The 18882-nt window shown below is 44.5% G+C and overlaps 1 protein-coding gene across 2 annotated transcripts in view; it reads right to left on the reverse strand.

The window, feature by feature from the left end:
• Positions 1 to 316: 316 nt before the first annotated feature.
• Positions 317 to 18882, reverse strand: part of TRIM67 (tripartite motif containing 67) — a gene marked incomplete at both ends in the record, with an annotated part of 33376 nt that continues 14810 nt past the window's right edge. Inside the window, 6 exons of one of the 2 annotated variants that reach the window (XM_084262513.1) lie at positions 317 to 382; positions 1852 to 2014; positions 8364 to 8667; positions 9707 to 9845; positions 11732 to 11889; positions 18566 to 18719. In XM_084262513.1, coding sequence (XP_084118639.1) covers positions 317 to 382; positions 1852 to 2014; positions 8364 to 8667; positions 9707 to 9845; positions 11732 to 11889; positions 18566 to 18719 — 984 coding nt within the window. Of the gene's footprint in view, positions 383 to 1851; positions 2015 to 8363; positions 8668 to 9706; positions 9846 to 11731; positions 11890 to 18559; positions 18720 to 18882 lie in introns of both variants that reach the window. The other variant, XM_084262514.1, reaches the window with a different exon arrangement.

Below are 18882 nucleotides of genomic sequence, written 5' to 3' on the forward strand. Positions count from 1 at the left end.
CTCATTTAACCTTCCGCTTTATAAATACACCTGTGTGTGTGTGCGCGCACCCGTGTGTGTACGTATGCAATGCAGTGTAGATATGCTCAGGCTCCCATCTGCAATTGGGTGCCAGTTCAGTGGGTATGCTTGCTATGGCTGTTAAATTAAAAATGGGGTGGGTGGGCTAGCGTAACCGGTGGGTTACTCGGTGAGCAACACGCTGTACAATGCTTTAGGTCAGGGATGTGAATGCTCTTGTACTGACTTACTGAGAAGTGCCAAATCACACCGAGAAAGCTTACAGAATCCAGCACAGGGGCGGGCAAGGGCTTCCTTAGTTGTTGGGCAACTTGGGCTGTTTTATACACTGTGGTACCTCCAGTCCTGTGTGCAAGGTCACCTGCACAAAGAAGAAACAACATGTAGAGTCAACACCAGGTCATCCTCGGTAGAAAGCATTCATGAAGGCCAAGAGTAAGTCAATGGCAGGGGAAGGGCCACGGGTCTTTAGGTCCAGGTTTAAACCATGAAGAATATTAACAGAGGTGATACTGAGCCCCTGAAATGAACAGGTCTCCTTCCCCCTTCCCTCCTGAGTATCTTGGGGTCTAGAAGCCAGGTGTCCACACCTTTTCCCAAACCCAGCCACCAGTAGTAGGCTCCAGCAGTGCTGCTTGCCAGATGCAGGCTGGATGGTGCCTTTGCATGAGGGACTCCCAAGCAGTCAGGAAAGGGATCACACAGTGGAGCCCATATACTAAACAAGGTCAGGGTCCTTACACAGATGTAGCAGAGTACCATTCACAGCAAAGCAAGATTGAACTCAGAGTTTCTCCCTGCCCCCTGTTGGCAATGCTCTGCCTTAAGAAACGTAAGACAGGTATTTACAGGATGCAGGTAGCTAAAACCGAAGGTAGCTTGTGAGTATAAATCTGTGTTGAATGTAGCAGTGCCCAGAGGAGTGCCTGTGTCTTCCACACTGGTGCATCAATGACAACAAAGCTATCCAATCCTCTTTAAAAACCTGGATGCCACCACCAACTAATGCTAAATGCTTATGTGCTAATAAGGCCATGTGAGGTTTCTGGTTTCAGTTTGGGTGTTTAAAATAAAAAATATTGCATCCTGGCTGCACTGGTCCTAACTGACTGAAACTGTTCTCCTTCAGTCCTCAGGCTCCTGCATGCTTCCTTAGCTTCTCCCTTACACTACGTCCTGTTTCCAGCCATATGCAGTGGTCTTGAAGTGACAATGCAACATATTTAAAGAGGGTTCCTCCAAGAGGACATCCTCTTGAGAACAGAGAGCAACCTCCAAGATTCAGCAAGAGCAGGAATGATGAACTGGCTAGGTCTTCTCCATTGCACTAATTCTCTGACTTAGGTTGTCTTTGCTTTACTTAGCGCTGTGCTGCCCACATTTCTGTCTCTTGCCAATGTTTTGACAATGTACAAACATACGATCTAAGAGGAACCATGATCCTTGTTTCAGTCACACTGGCAGAGGAAGCCTTAGCACTGCTGTCTGCCAGGCGGAGCACTGCAGCAAAGTACCTGTAGGAATTAAGTGTGTGCAGGTACTTTTACTTGTTTTTACAGCAACCCTCCTCCCATTTACAAGGGAAGGCAGAAGGTCAAGTGCAGTTTTCCAAAAAGTGTTGGTAACCTGAGAAGGAAAGGGCCTCTGTCTGGTACTGACTACCTACAGGCAACAGTTTTCCAAAAAGTGTTGGTAACCTGAGAAGGAAAGGGCCTCTGTCTGCTACTGACTACCTACAGGCAACAGTAGCAGCCCCAACAGCAGTGGTCAGTAGTACATGTTCTCCTTTAGACGAGCAGGGTAAGTGGGACTGAACAGCAGAAGACTTACCTGGACGTTTCGATTGAGGCTCAATGCAGGCATGAAGACACCCTCGATGTTTTCAAACGCTGGAGGCCCCTGCTGCTGCCCATTTATGTAAAAGGTCAAGTTGTGCTTGTTCAGATCCAGGAGAACACCAACGGTGGCACCTTTAGAAACTCCTCCTTCAGTCCTAAGATACAAAGGGACCACACTGTTTGTTGTGGAAGGCAGAGTGCTGCACTGTCACTGCTCCCTCCAGGACAAGGCAGTCTTACTAAGAAAAGGGAGAGGGTAGCAGCACAGCGAAATAATTATCCCTGCAGCATCTGGCAATGGCCGATCCACACCTTTACCTGAAACTTATGTACCACATTCATCTGAGCTTAACAGGAGGATTCTAAAGAGAAATCAGGTCCATCTCTCCTCTGATCGCAAGCAAAGAGCGGAAAGTGGGGTCCAGAGGTCCCATCAGCTGACCAGAGATGGGGAGGCGAGCAACTCAGGTCAGTACTGAGTGTGCGGGACTGGGGTCCTGGAAACGCAGCTCCTAGGAACATCTCTGCTACAGTGAAGTGATGCACATCAAGGAAAGAAAAGACAGAAAGCTGGTTCCCCAGGCGTTCATCTCTAATCATGATGCCCACTACTAGCCTGAGACTCAAACTTCCAGTTCAAGTACTCACCTTGGCACCCCTGCAGGGAACCAGCTTTCCAGAGACCAGGGAGCCAGCACAGGTAACCACAGTTACGGCTTTTGGGGAGAAGGTGGGGCTGGATAGAGCTAAGCATAACTCCCTGACTTACAAAGTGCTCAGCTACAGGACTGGGAGCTGTTCTAAGCACATAGGCACAGTTGTTAATACCAGTGATAATTGGTTGTGTCAGGAGCAGCTGCTGAGAGCTACCCTGGTGTCAGAGCTGGCTAGGATGGGCTCAGCCAGCCATTACACGCTTGAGCGATTTGACATTAATGCACTTTGATGTGGGGGTTAGTCAAACACAGTATTACTTTAAAGAGCACGGAGGGGAAAAAAAAGTAAATCTGCTAGATATGCAGCTTGGCCACAGGCACTGCTGCTCTGCTAACATCACGCAGCCTCGGCGCTGGATTTACAGCCCGACACGGCTGGTTCAGGGTAAATCAGACTTCATGTGATTTGCAGTAGGAAAGGAACTGTCTGTAGTTTCCCCCACGCACTCCTCTCAGACACTCACCAGACTAATGCAATTTTAAGGTAAAATTTATCACAATAGGTAGGCAGAACATCAAAAGGGGCGGGGAGGATCAAAATACCCGTGAGGAAAAACATAGTGCAGGGTAAGAAATCTTCATCCACTAGGTGTCAGAAACTGATTTCCTTTGGACTAGCTGTGGCACATGGCTTCTCCTCTGAAGGTGAAGGGAGATTTAAGAGCGGCACGATGGTGCAGAATGCTATTCTGACTTCTCCATTTAAAGCTCTTCCAACAATAACAGTAAAGCTGAGAATCATGATCTGGACTCTCAGATGTGTTTGATTTCACACTAAAATCTCCGAGCTTCCTTTCACTTGGGTTTGGGTCCTATAAGCACTGATAGGTTTTTTCTCTTTGAGCTCTTCTCCAAAACCACGCAGTAAATTATTTTCCAACAGAAGTTAAGCTACAGACTTATCCTCGTTGTCTCAGTATTTAGGCTGTTTCTATTAATATCACTTGGTCATAAAATTCAGATTGTGGGAAACAATTGTACTCCGATCTAGAGCTAGTTACAGACAAGTTACGTTATTTTTTTGCCTCTGTGTAGGACCTGCTTTGATTGCAGGGCACCACATTTTATATCCTGCAGTGTTTTCAATAGATTTTATGACATCCTTTTAAATGGCATTGATTCTCTGAGGGAAACAGAAACAGTGACTTTGCCTTTTTGAGATTGTTCTGCTCTTTCCTCTATGATAAGCTAATTTGCTTCTTGTGGGCTAATTAGCTGTGTGCTTCACAGTGACATTGAGTGACTCCTCTGCAGCCCCTGGGGACAGCCCCGCTGAAGAGATGGATGCTGCCCGCAGAGCCCAGATGAGGTCCCTCCAGGAGCCACAGGGGCAAAGCAGAGGGATGGGGGACCCTCTCCCTTCCTTGCTGCCGCCAAGTCCTGCAGGACTTCAGCAGGCAGATTGCTTCTCATTCCTCGGCTGCCACCTCCTCACAGTGAGCAACCAGCTTCTGCAGGACGAAGCCACGGCAAAGGCAAACAGGGGACATCTGCTGTGCTCCCACCAGGAAGGCTGGACTTTTTCTGAGGCTGCTCCACTCCAGCACCCCATGATTCCCTTTGGAACAATGCTTTGAGGACTCCAGTGCTTCCTGGACTACTGTCACGGTGACTTCCTTTAGGAGGAGAGAGAGCGAGTCACAGTTTCACAAACAAACTAATGCAAGGCACTTCCTCACTCTTCTGTACATCACTTAGACCATACTAAAGCATCATTTTTTCTAATAAATATCTCAGTTGCAATAAAAGAAGCCATCTGGCTCAAGAGACTCCAATTGCTTTTGCTCTCCCCTGGTATGCTTCTGTGGCAACACATGGAAAAGGGGCTGCTTTATTGTAAGGCACTTAATGGCGGTTCCACCACAGGCCCCCAGTGATCTGCAGGCCGCGCAAAAGGGAAACTCCAGCTGTCTGTTACAGTGCTGCTTCTTCCATAAATACTCAGATTGAATGAACAATAATCCAGTTCTGAAGATATGCTCCTTACTGGGAGTAAATCTCACTTCCCAAAGTCCAGCACGTTTTTAGATCTGTGTGCAACATGAAGTCCTGAGTGTGGAAGTGCCTGCGTGGATGCCTGGAAGGTCTGAGTACAGACAGGGAGACAAATACCACTGCCTGTGGCAGTGGAGGCTGTTATTCTAAGATCCTTTCAACAGCAGCTAGGGTGATGTGCAGAATAAGCCTGCATGAGTTGGCTTGAGGAACTAAGAATAGAAATAAGTTTAACTATTATTTAAAAATAAATCTTAACAATTTATGAACTGAAGAATTAGTGTAACTTTTCATTAACAGCATTTTAACCACAGGCTTCACAGTAACTTAACAACTTTACCATGTCTGTTGTTAAAGACAGTATTTTTCAGCCAATTAAAACATTTTTTGTGTGATGAGAACCTGGTCTTGGAATTCCTGAAGTCAGTGAGGAGATTCTCCTCATCGCAGGGGACTTTAAGACTACACTCCAAATTCTCTAGATTTTGACTTCCCACTGTCTTTGAGTATAAAACATGCCAGCACAATTCCCATCTCGTTCTTGAATTAACCATGTAGCATCTGGAGTATTGCCTACTGCACCAGGTACTCCTGCTCTTGGGAATTTTGTGGAGGAACACATCTGTTGCACTGAATGCCAGCGCCTCTTAGCAGTGCGCATACAACGTATCTGGTGTGAACCCATTATTTCCAGGAACAACAAAGCTGAAAGGTATTTCAGAAAGCTGTATCCCTGCCCTAAAGTGTTTTCTTAATTAGTTTGCTCTATCTAATCTCAATGGTCCTGTCTGGTCTTGATAGCATTGGAGTCTTCTGCTCACGCCTTTTCTTCTGGCATTACAGAAACCACAACAGTTTTTAAGGATGTAGACAGGTCCAGTTTTTCATGCTGTGAGTGAAAGGGACTCACAAACTTGGCAGGTCCTATGAATAGGTCTTTCAAGCTCCACCTCAGTTTATCCTTGAAGCTAGTCACTTATTTATTGCCCTAATTTATTCTCCTAAAGATTAGGAAGCATGAAATGATTACTAAGATGTAACCTCCATCACAATAAAGCTGACAATAAATTTCCTTTGGATGGCAATACTGTGCTGTCATGCCCTTGTCTCCAGTGGGGAAAAACAACCAGGCAGCAATAACTGTTTCCACAAGACTGTTACAGCTAATGAGTTAAAAATTTGACCTACTTGACTTTCACGGTTAAAAATATAATGCCTAGACCTAATTTCATTGAAGCGCGTGTGATTTCATAAGACTATATGCCCTTTGTGAGCGTGCTTCGCTTGAACAGATATTCCATGGGTCTGCCCATGTCCATGCTGCAGATGTGTCCACAAAGGCTCTGTGTTTTACCTAGTAAATACTGGGTAACCTTCATCACCATAAAGCACTTTGTTCTCCCGTTTAGGCAGGACGATTGGAAATCCTAAGTGATTCCATTATTTGTGGTTCCCAGAAAAAAAAGCTTTCGCTTGGCTTGTGCACTGCATGCCAGGAGGAGCGTGCTGTGGACCAAATCCATAAAATAGGTTTCTGGGACAGTAGCACACAGAATGGTTGCCAGCTTTTTTCCAGAAAACATAAGCTGTTTCACAGAGCATTAAAACGAATACAGCTTAACATTATTTCTGCCCTAAATCGAATCAAGATGTTAAAGGGACAGAGAACCTTTTGATAGATTCATTATACTGCTGTTATTTTACTCCAAGGTCTTTGGAGCCATGGAAAATATTCCAATTGCCTTCAGAGAGCTTTTGATTCAGCTACAAGGTTCTTCCACCTGTCTGCAGTGAACTGCAAAATCAAACTAAGCTTCAAACAAAATTTCCCACCAATTGCAGTATACTTACTTAAAATAAAGTATGCCTTAGAGTATAAATGGCTGTTCATCAGGAGATGTTACAACCAGCTTTAGGATACAATGAACATTGGCATGAACTCGCCTCTTTAAAGAGAGAACACCTGCATTTGAGCATTTTAAAAATCACTGCCAGCCTTTCTTTTAATCACTTGATATAATAAGAACAACACCTGAGCTAGTGAGTGTGGAAGACCTGCTGGGACAGTCAGGAGAAAAGTAAATCGAAATTGATTCCTGCTCTGCCATAGACCTGCTATGTAACCTTGGACAGTCACCCTATTTGTACATCAATCTCCCATCACGGTAAGAGTAAGTATACAAATACACCATTTTCCAAAATAAGCAAGGGACCTAGGATCCTGAATCACACTCTTCATCTGCTCAAAGGTCTCAGTTCCCATAGTGACCAGCTGCCTTTCAGCTAGGGCTGAACCTCTCATGGGACACAGCGAGTACTGTAGCTCTGCTCTGGTGGTACCTCAGGGAGCTTCAAGTAAAGATGACTTCCCTACACAGCCCAGCATCATGTCAAAGAAACACAGCCAGCACCAGGCAGAAGTAAGCATCATGAGCTCTGAAAGCCACGCAAATGTGTCAATGCAACACCGGACCTGGGCTGATACATGTTGTCTCGGTGTGATCCAACCCTTGGAGGCAGCGTCAGTTGGATGATGTGTCCTCACCGCTCTGTTGTGTACAGCACACAGAGCCTCTACGTGGTGAGAGAAAGGGGGGTTTGGTTACCATGGCTCAAGGGCATTCTGAAATCGTCCTTTGTGCAAGTTGGATGGGCTGGCTGAGACACTTGTCAAAGCACTCCAGTACAATGGACCAGTTGGATGGAAGCTGTCCCTTACCAGTCCCTTGTATCCAGATCATCCTAGGCATGACCTACAGCATTACCTTTAATCGGCTTTCAGGACTGGCAATAAGTACCTGCATTTTGGACAGGCAGTCACCAGTGCTTTGCCTAATTAATGGGCAACCCGAAGCCAAGATTCCTCCAAAGGAAGATAAGCAACCACCTTTCTCCCTGCACCCCTCCAGCAATGAGAGAGAAATCCTGCATCCCAGTGCCTCACGCTCCTGCCTGCTGATGCCGTGGGTGGGATGTGCAATAATGGGCTTAAATTGCAGCAGGGGGGATTTAAGCTAGATCTCAGGAAAAAAAAAAAACCAACTGCTAGCAGTGAGGATAACAAACACCAGCAGATTGCTAAGGTGCAATCGCTGTCACTTGTGATTTTTAAGAAGGAATAAAATAACCACATTTAGCAGGGAGATGGATTAGATGGCTTGCTGAGACTCCTTCCGCTGATGCAGAGCAGGAAGAAACAAGCAGAAACCCCTTTAGGAGAGGTCACTGCAGCCAGTCCCACAGTCACTGCTGCCAACTCCTCCCATAACCCACTGACTGCACCAACTCTCAAGTGCCTCATCCTGCTGCAGTGCCCATGGCCACCGGCTGGACAGGACACCCTTGCTGTGGGCTGTCCTCCCAACCCTGCCCTCAGCCCCAGAATGGGATCCCCAGCACTGGGGTGCACCTGCCAGAGTGGCCACCATCAGCATCAAAGTATGATACAATTTAAGTCTATTGATCCACAAAGACATATGATTTTTGTGGATACTGGAAATGAACAGTTTGTTTAGGTGCTGGGACCATAAAAAGCTTTGGAAACACACAGTTCACATGTTGTTCTGCAGGAATGTTATCTACTAGGCTATTAGGTTATCTATAGGCTGCCCAGGGAGGTGGTTGCATCACTATCCCTGGATGTGTTTAAGAGACAGGTACATGAGGTGCTTAGAGATATGGTTTAGCATAGGACAGGAATGGTTGGACTTGATGATCTTCAAGGTCTTTTCTAACACAACGATTCTGTGATTCTGTGAACCGGCAATGAGAAAAGCATGCAGGTGGCGCTCACCGGTTGGTGTGAGAGTTGCAGTGCATGAACCAGCTGCGGTTGTTGTCGACATACATGGCCCATGCCTTGTCGTCCTTGCCTAGCATCATGTCTTTGACGACGTTAATCCTGGCTATGCCAAAGGCTGGATCTGGATGGTTGTCGTACCGGTCCACGTGCAGCTCCCAGTAATGCACGCCCTTGGAGAAGGCCGCGGTGCCGAGAACAACCCGGTCGTCATAACTGTTGCAGGTGGCAGTCTGGTTGTCATTCGACAGCACTATGTCTCTGTGAGCGGAGGAGGGATCGAAGGTGAACCATGCCACTGTGGAGGGGGGAAAGGAAAGGCAGGATTATGGCAGAATGGGCCGCATTCAAATGTCACCTGCTTCACTTCAGTTAGGAGAATTCGATTCTGTCTGCCTAAAGACCCCACTGCCCTGTCAGGTAATAAAGACAATCTTTCCTTGTTACTCAAGACTGCTTTGAACTGGTACCCTGCTGTTTTTCAGCTCAGATGTGTCTTATATTATCTGTGCACATTCCTCTTAACACGAGCTGCAAGGGCAGTGACTTTCTGTTCTCACACAGTAACAAGTCACTGAGGAGACAAGGGCTTCCATGGTATGGAAACAGCCCACGTAGGTGAATGGGTTCAGGATTGTCTTTAACTCTGTGCTGGTTAGGACTGACTTCACTAGTTTATCAAAGAGGGGCAGCGGGGGCGGGGGGGTGGGAAGGAAAAAACCCCAACCAACCAATCCCAAAATGGAAAAAGTTCTTAAAGTTTAAATATTTTATACTGGCCTTTTATGGCAACACAGCATAAAAGTGGAAGTGATACTAGCATGCAGTTCTCAGTTCATTACAGTATCATTAACAAAGATGAACTTCTTCTAATACCTGTATGGATGTCAAATATCATTAAAGAGGAACAAGCATGAATTCCCATCTCTGTATTAGCAAATCTTGCTGTGAAATTAAAGCAGTAGTGAAGAAAAAGGCAAATTCCAAAGTTTTACAGAGAAGTGGAGACAGAGCAGCACAAAATATCCACTGTGTGGCATAATTGTTTTTTGTATGCTCAAGCAAATAAGAATCTTAGTTAGACCCCAGACTTCTACAGCCAAATACAACTGTATGATTTAAAACCTGAAGTGATACTGATAATGAAAATTCCCTCCCAAGTGCTCAGAGGACAGTTCAGTCCTTACACATGCTCAGTTCCTGGGGTCTCCACCCAGATGATCCCAAACCTCCATGCTGGTAAGTACCAAAGATATCAGTGGGTGTAAAGGTATACATGTTTCCCACCACTGAGAACTGCAATTTTTCACTTAGAAACTGGCAAAAACCCAACTCACCATCCGACGTCTGTAAAATAACTGTCTTGCTGTAAGGACCAACTCCTGATGAGTTGAAAGCTTTGACTCTTGCATTATAGGTGCTGTTGAAATGAAGGCCATCGATGGTGCAGAGAGTCTCCTTGCCAACATACACTTCCTAAACATTAAAAAAAAAAGGCATGGAGGAAAGAAAGAGTGACATAGTTTAATTACTTCTCTGTGCCTTGTGATAATTTTAAGACTTCTAAATACAAGACACAAGCAAACAGCTTCTCACTGCTTCCCACAATGTAGAAGTTGTGCTTTCATGACATAGACAGCCACAGCAGTAGAGATATCAAGGATGGTTAACAGTGGGGACACAGCGGTGAAGATAAAGCTGAAGGGTAGAGCAATACAGGGCAACACAGAAAGAGCTTAACTTCTATCCTCTTTTCCTAAACATCTACTCCAAAGCACTGTTTTGGAGAGTAGGCTAAGTGTCTGACCATGGCCATTCTTACATTTATGTAGGACTAAAGAAGGAAGGTGTGGAAGAACTAAAAAAAAAGAAACTAAGCAGAATTTTATTCTGTTGGAAAGGTTGAAACATACTAACACAGAGCCAGAAGAAACTGACTCCTAAAGGTTAAGATCAAGTGATGAAACAGCAACTAGACATCATAGAAGTCTGCAAAGACTATTTAAACAGCAAGCACATATTTCAGGAGGAGAAACGTCTAGGCAGACTAATGAAGATGATCAGTCATATTCTACAGTCCATGATGAACTGAAATAAGTCTAAAAACCTCACATTTGTGGGAAAACTGAACAAAGCAATAGAAAATGACAGAAAAGGAAAAAATCCTGTCTTGGCAGTGGGTTGAAAGCCACGATTCCTTTCACCCCCAGTTTCTCTGATTCTCCGATTTATGGTAGCAAAGGCCCTAAAGAGCATGAGGCTGTGACTAAGCAGAACACTCAGGCCCCAGTTCAGCCAGTTAAGACACCTAAGTGCATACCTAAGAGTAGTCCCGTCAATTAAGGGTCTTTAACGTAAACCTTAAGTGAACTAAGTATGTGATGAACAAGAGAGGGATTACTTCAGGTTACAGCAGGAGATGTGTTTGTCCACTTTGTGGCCATGGTGGCTGCTACAAATAACAGAGTATCTTGGGTCCTGAGTCAGCTGATGATCTTTCAGGCACAGAAAGAAGAGTTTTAATAGAAGAGTTTAATGTATCTCCATGTTATAACATACGCTGTCTGTTCATCAAGTTGCATTCACAGGACAACTTTCACACAATCTAATCCAGTTCATATTTTTACCACTGTTCACTGTGTTTATTCAGATTCATGCTTTCTGCTATGATGGGAGACAAAAACTGTTCTTCATATCCACCCATTGAACACTGATACGGTGCAATCAGTGTCACTGCTTTCAGGTATATAATCCTTCATAAAAAGGGCCAGCAAGCTCTTAGTGAAATGGCATTGATGAGAAACCCATGGTTTATCTTTCAGTGGGTAAAACGGAGGCTGCAAATAGCACTTGAAAAGTTTTATCCAGCCTGGTCGCATCCTCTCCCAGAGAAATGATTTCGATATCCCGTATTTTTATGCAGGATCCCATTTTTACTCAGGAAAAGTACAGGAAAAACTGAGTTGCATTTCTGGACCAAGAATCTCAGCTATTGAAAGTGGGTGCTATGGACAGACGAGGCTAGAGGCTTCAAAGAATTCTTTTTTTTTTGTGGAATGCACCACTTTCAGCTCCTCTAGGCTGGTATGGGATTCTTTGCTCTGGTACACTCCAGGGAGACCTCAAGGACCTCTTTGTCAGAGTCCTGAGAACAACCTCAACCAAACTTCCTACCCAAGCTGGGGGTCCTTCTAATAAGCAACCTCTGTGCTGCTTTCTATATCCATGTGACAGAAGCAGTGATGTTTTCACAACCCAGACCTTCCCCACTCCATCTTCCCACCCTTGGACAGACACAAACCCATATCCTGAGGGAGCTCACATGCAAAGGAACACAAATAAACGCTGAATTAAATTCTCACTCGGAATTGGCCACCATCTCCATCATCAAGTTCCAAGATATAACCCTCCACCGGGTTGTGGCTCAAAGGTGGCATCCTCCAGGCCAGCGTCACACTGTTGTTTCTGGTGCAACACTTCTCTAGCTGCAGTAATGGGACGGGTGGCACTGTAACAGAAACTGGGTACAGATTAGTGTAACTCTGCCCTGCCCGGTTAGTCTGTGCCGCAAGCAGCCTTGGTGATATCTCACCTCCCTCCCTTTGCAAAGGAGCTGATACTCATTAGGAAGCAGGGTGGGGGGAGGTGTGTTCCCTTTGTTGAAAGAAAAGGCAGTGAAAATGATGCAACAATATGTCATTACTTGGTAAGACAAATCATTTGCATGAAATACTAAAGGGAAAAACATCTGGACATGTTTCTGGTGCCTAATACCAACTACCCCTGGGACACCAGCATGGGTGCAAGAGAGAGCCTGGACTCCACCAACAGCAGGAAAGCAATTCTTCATGATAGCTTTTGTCTGGGTTTTTTTTTTAATCTAATCTAACACCCCAAACCCTCCGTTTTTCATCAAAACCACCATGGATACATGGATCTGTTGTCTTAATGACAGCCATACTTAAAATAAACTGTTGAAGAAAATTGTTCCTTTTGAAAATTTTATCTAAATCCCTTGGTTCAGATAGCAAAAGGAACTGCTGCACCCCAGGAGACTGCTTGTGGATCTCTCCTCTCACAAATCACAGGTGTCAAGTTATCTACCAGCATGCCTTTTCAGTGACTTGGTCAGGAGAAACACCAAGAGACTGTTGACCAGACCAACATTTTAAAAATCAAAATAAACAGAGCAAAACATTCAGCCAAACATCTGTGGGAAAGAGACCTCCACTATGCCTTCTCTGCCAAACACAACTAAACCCTTACCTTTCACTCTTTGCTGGAAATTATACAGTGAAAATTTGGTCTTCTGGAGAGATCTAACACATATTTTACGCCCTGTTGAAATCACACAGGTTAAGTGGGATGTAAGTGATGCGTAGACCCTGCCTGGTGTTCTGCCCAAGGCTGAATTTCATCATTCAGGATCATTCCTGCTGAACTCGGATGTGCCTCACAAGGAGCTGAGTGCTCTGAGCATTCATTGACTCAGCTCTTAATAATGTCAGTTTGCTCTTCTTTTATCTGCTCTGCTTTGAGCTTCTAGTTTATTTTCTTTGCTCTGTCTGTGTGGGAGAGCTAAGCCCTGGAGCTGCTCCTTTCGTCCTATTTTACCTCTCCGGATTAACCTTTTGTGTATCTAGTGCTCTGTGGGACAGCAGATGCTATTCTGTGATGGGGCTAAGGTTTCACCCCCACTGTGGAAGTGACATGAAAGTCAACCTCACACTTGTGATAAACAGTGCAGAAGCCACCGTGGCTTTCTGCTGGCATTATCCATCACCACAGTGAACACAGATGGTTGGTAGCCCAGAAGAATGACTGTGGTCTGAAACAAAAGAGCCTTATAAATTAGCTCTTGGAGATTTTCCTGTAAAAAGAGAAAAACATATCCAAAACTTGTTCCTAATCCTTGATATTTAAGGATGATTCAAAGGGTGTCATAAGTAAAAACCTGCCTGGCTTTTCACATGGAAAAATGAGACTTTTCTCTAGGAGACATTGTCTCTGGAGAAGGAACAGAAGTGTGACATTACAAGAGTCAAAAACTTGAAAACAAGGCGTTCAGAGGTTAACAGGATTTTTTTAAGTGAACCGTTTGGGGTTTTGTCTGTGTTTGTTAGTCTGTGTATTTCCAGGACTGATGAGCTTGGGAGAAGATAGGGCTGATTCAGCCACCCACACTCCTGCACTCCTGTTAACCCTCCCAGGAGGCATTCGCTGGGCCCTCCCCACTTCTGTGACTCCCTGTGGCAAAGCTGGATGAAAACCCAATTCCTGAAGCTCACAAAAGTGCAAAATAGACAAGACCTCTGAAAAATCCACTGGCCTCTCCAACCCCCTGCAAAGATCTCCGAGGAACAAGGATAGGAGGATTTCAGGGGTTGTTCATATAATACACAATGCTGACAGGAAAGAGAAGAATTTTTGGGGGAGGCTGTGTGTTTTACAAGTCCCTTATAATTATGGAAACAGGAATGCCATCTAGGATTAGGCTATGTTTTCACACAGTTAAGTTCTGTTCCCACTTCCCAGGGGCACTGTGAATTTTGGCCCTACATGTGAGAAGGATGGGCAAGTGCCTGGGGTTCTTTACTGTGTCACTGGACATGTGAGTTTTTGTAAGTACCCCATGTCAGCCTCCTACTCGCTTTGGGGCAGTCTGTGGTCTGAACTGCACAACCCACAGCAGGTGAAGGGAAGGTAAGAAGGTCCCACCAAGCTGTGCTGCTTTGCTGGGTGACACTCGCTGTGCCTGCCCTCCTGATCCCTCCCCTGGTCCTGGGTGGGCAGAGATTTGCCTTGACCTCAGATTCCCTTTGGGAGGAGAAAAGGTGAACACTTGTTGCAAAATCACAGGAAAGTGCAATGCAAGTTGAATAATCGGGACACTGGGACATGCTTCATAGTGAAGAGCAATGGGCCATGACTAAGAAAAGAAAAATATAGGCTGGCTGTCAAAAAAGAAGATGAATCAAATCTTAAATTACAGTGCTGTCCCACTTCTTGTTCAACTTAAAGTCCTCTAGAGAGTTTTTGAGGGACAAGATTAAAAATATAAAGGGAGAAATGATACTGCATTGGCATGGCAAGACCTATTAATGAATCTGAATGATGTCCTGCTATTTTAAAAGTGCTTCATGGGGGTCACACTTAGCTAAAAAATGTCATACTGATGTCTCATGTCAACACAGCAGTTTCAAAACCACATTACTCAATGCATCTCACAACTGATCTCCTCTCAGGGTAGAGTAGGGCTGCTCTAAGATGTTGTCTATTAATTGTCCTCTTGACAAGTAAGTTGTGTAATGATGCCTTCTACCTAACTGGATTAAGTGCAGTGACAGAAGGGGACCCTCAGAAACATGAGAACTTTGACCTCCTCAAAAACATTAGTATGGCCCTGTAATAGCCTGAGTCACTGCTGTAGTAAGTGCCCTACAAAAGCAGTTACGGAGAGAGAAGGAAAGACCACAGGCGAAGTCCTGGTTCTATGACACAGAACAGAGAGAATCAGGGATAAAGCCTATGATGAAACAGTTACTCTTTCATTATCAGGGCTATGAAGCTCACGGCTGGAGAAGTGGAGATCTGCAGCAGATGTGTCTGTGGAATCTTCATGGACTGGTTTGCAGAAGAGGGAAGGAGTCACTCCCGATAAGAAGGGGCATATGAGTGAGTATTCAAGGTGGTACAGAAAGGTAGAGAGTAGCTATTTTTTATTCCCTAATTTGTACCAAGTCTCCATTTTGCAACAAACCAAGACAGCATGATAGAGCCAGCTGTTGGAACAAAAAAAACCCTAGAAAACATATTTGCCTCTGCCCATAGCTTGAACTGAAGACACGTGTAGACATTGAGCCAGTCATCATAGAGGGCAGGGGTTTTGAGCCAAGGTACTAAGAAAAAGCCATACAGAGAAGAAAACATGGACAGAGAAAAGGGATCAGGGAAAGCTCAAAAAGCCAGCAATTACTAGAGCTATGCATGTGTGTCAGCAGGCCAGCCAGCCTGGGGAGCAGGGACTCTTGCCAAAGGGCTATCAGAGGCCCTTTGGTCAACATGACTGCTTAAGCATTACTTCTGCACATTTAATTTGTTACCAAATTGCTTTTCCTTTCTGTACAAATGTAAAAAAAACCAACCCCAAACCAAACCAACCACCATCCCCTGATCTTTATTTACTGAGATTAGCTTTAGATATGGGCTCCTACAGAGTCCACCAGTAAGGTACATGAACAAGTCATCAAAGCAAATGTAATGTGATTTGTTCTCATTTTCATTCTTCTTTGTCTAACGCAGTGAATCAATGTTTACTTACAAGCAAGCTTTCACTCTAAATGACCCATGCAAGCTCACTGAGGTTGAATGAGGCCAGAGTTTGAAAAAAAATTTAGAAATTCAGTCATGCACTAAACATCGATAACAATAGCACAGACCTTACGTAGCAAAGCTTTTGGAGTGAAACAACTTGCTGGAAAAGCCACACTGGCTCTATGCTTCTATGTTTCCTCAGAACTCCCTTTACAGATCATCTCTGATATCTTTAATTCATCTACTCTTGTCAGTATAGTGAGTTAGTAACATTCCCCTCAACACCAACATTTGGCAAAGGCTGCTGGTGCACTAGGACTGGAGGAAAGGAGAAGGTGTGAAGAGACATTTTTCTTTGTGAAATTGGAGGCGTGGAAATATACAAGTCCTGATAGTAGCAAACCATCACCCTGCAGGACCAGCTTCTCCTCACAGCAATGTTCCCAGTCAGTCTGGGTGCTCGCTGCTGAAATACCGAGTTGATTACTCAACACTACCTATCCTGGCAAAATGACAGAAGAAAGGCAAGGAGGACTGTGAAGACACTCAAGTGACTTGCATCTGAGGTGTAGAAAAACACATATATCGTACTAATCACTGCTTAGTCTTGTGTGCTTGACAAGTCGAGCATCTGTGTTTAGACAACGTTAGACCTGTGATAGACTCAGAGGCACCCTATCAACCCTGCTCGAGATTCCTGCCCTGCTGTGGGAAAGATCATTCTGCTTTGGGGATCCCCTGGTTTGCGAGGTATCAAAATGAGATTTACTCTTTGCATTTCATCTGTGTTTCCGTGACTGTTCCTGTGTCCTGCCTCTCTTTCTAGATGCATGAGAAGATAATGTAGAGCTGGCTGAGGGTGTGAAGGTGAATTTCAGAACAAAAATGCCCAAGTGTCAGACTGAGCAGTTCAAATGCAAACAGATTTTCAGTTGTAAACTAAAAAATATAAATACACCTTTATATGCTAAACAGTCTGCAACGTCAGTGTTAGCTTGGGACCAGTCAGTGGCTTGCACTGCCAGGACACACAGAGACGTGAGGAGGAATAACACGGTCCCTTATAAAGGAATGGTGGACAGGCTATTCCCACCATTCTTTTCACGGTGGGTACACAGTCATGCCAGTTGTGCTGACCAACCTGATGGGACATCCAGCAGGTACTCCCTGGTCAAGGCCAAGACAGCTCAAAGAAAAGCCCCTCCTGCAGGCTAGCTGTTGCAATGCCTCTGGGGAGAAAAGCCCAAGGGTGTTGGGTAGGGTGTTTGTAAGATCTGCACAGGTTTGGGCAGAAGTAGCCCTGTCCTCTTCTCTGCACCTCAGGCCATGCTTAGCTCAGCACCAGAGTTTCATTGCAATTGTATGATAAATGGGAGCATCAGTGGACAACACTATCTTTCATAAAGCTCCAGTGAATCTGGCTCAATTAAAGTCTCTAAGTCTTCAAGCTTTAAGCCAGATGAATGCCCAAAAGCCAAATACCTAAGCTGCTCTCACCTCAAGTGACCTGTGATTAATTAGCAATCTAAGTGGATAGTTTAACTAAATTCTTTATATCTTTGGATAAAAGAAGGGTGACAGAAGATCAGTATTAAATATATTTAACAATAGGTATGGCCAGCGTTAAATCTAAATTGACTTAAACAGACAAGTGCAGACAGTATTCAAAGAAGTTTTATCAGTGATACCCTTCCTCTCCTGACTCTGCTTTCCTGGCTGTATTTCAAAGGAGCAGTTCAGAGGTTTTTTATGAGTAACTTTAATGCAGCCCATTTTTGCCAAGATACTCACTCTTGGTGAGCAAACTTGGCCCTTTAACTGTTTATCCACCAAACAATTTTGCTAATTATTCACCCTAACTAATCTTGGGTCTCTTAGGTTCAGAGTTAGGCCCAGAGAGAACAGATAAACTGAACAGAAGGCTTTATGCTTGCTTGGAGTCAAAAAAGTGCACATTTCACATCATTACATGATTATCCTTAACTCATTCATTGACTTCTGGCAGCCTCTACCCTGTCACCCACATGTATAATTAAGGCTTGAATCGCCACTGAGGGAAGCTAATGGCACCATTCCCAGGGACCACAATGGCCTTCAAATCTAGCCAGTCTATGGATCTAATTCTGATGCAGTTCTCATCCTGCTCCATATAAACCAAGCTCATTACAAGCACATGACATTAGTATTTGGGGTTTTTTGTTTGGGTTTTTTTTTTTTTTGCCAGTGGCATCTCCTGTTCATCAGCTTCTACTTGTAAATATTTCTTTGAACTTTCTTTCCCTCTAATGTGTCCCATGGGATTGTTCAGATACCTGAAACCAAGGTGTTCTTCTCATCATGCATCTCTACTTCACAATTTATTTTTTTTAAGCTGGGCACCATTCACAGCACAGTTCAGATACAATTCAAAGGGGTTTTGTTTTGTTTGGGTTTTTTTTTTCTCTATTCAAGCCTATTGTGTGTGGGGCAACATTTATTTACTACTTGAGCTGTTCCTGACAAGATAGGGGTAACTGGTGTTTTGAATTAACCCATGATAAATCTAGGAATGCTGTAAAATTACATATGTTTTCATGCAGCTAATGTCTTTTTAATCTTTGAAGCTGATCTAGATAGCCCTACTCTGAAGAATTCACCTATTCAAATCTTTAGCTGCACCTGGTATCTTTCTCTAAGCTCATTCAGGTCCATGCATGTGAGGTGAGCACGCCTTTCTAGGAAGCACCCAGTAACCTGAATTTGCTTGAAAACCTTTTGAAACTGTCCAGCAACTTCCATTCACTCCTCTTTCCTCCCTCCATGTTCCCCTTCTTCCCAGCACAGTTTCAACACACGCACAAAAAGTCAGAAAAAAGAGGAAAATCACAAAAGCTCACCCCTACATTTCATCTGAATAAAATCCAGCTGGTGAATGGACTGCAGTAAAGGTTCGCTATCCAGAGTCAAGTCAAACTCAGCAGACACTTTTGGCTCCAAGGCTCCTTTGACCCACTGTTCCTGAGATACCTGAACACGCTTGATTAAAGCATCCGAAATCTGAAAGAGAGCATTAGGGCTTATAATGAAAGGGCAGATGCACACATTAGGAGTGACAGAATGCCTGTGAGATGCAGCACAATGCAAGCAGGAACACGACAGTAGGACAGCTGAGACAGGATCTGGTCGTGCTAGGGTGAGTTCCATTTACGCTGCATCCTTT

The sequence above is a fragment of the Gallinula chloropus genome (assembly GCF_964237585.1).
Source record: "Gallinula chloropus genome assembly, chromosome: 3".
Lineage (NCBI taxonomy): Eukaryota > Metazoa > Chordata > Aves > Gruiformes > Rallidae > Gallinula > Gallinula chloropus.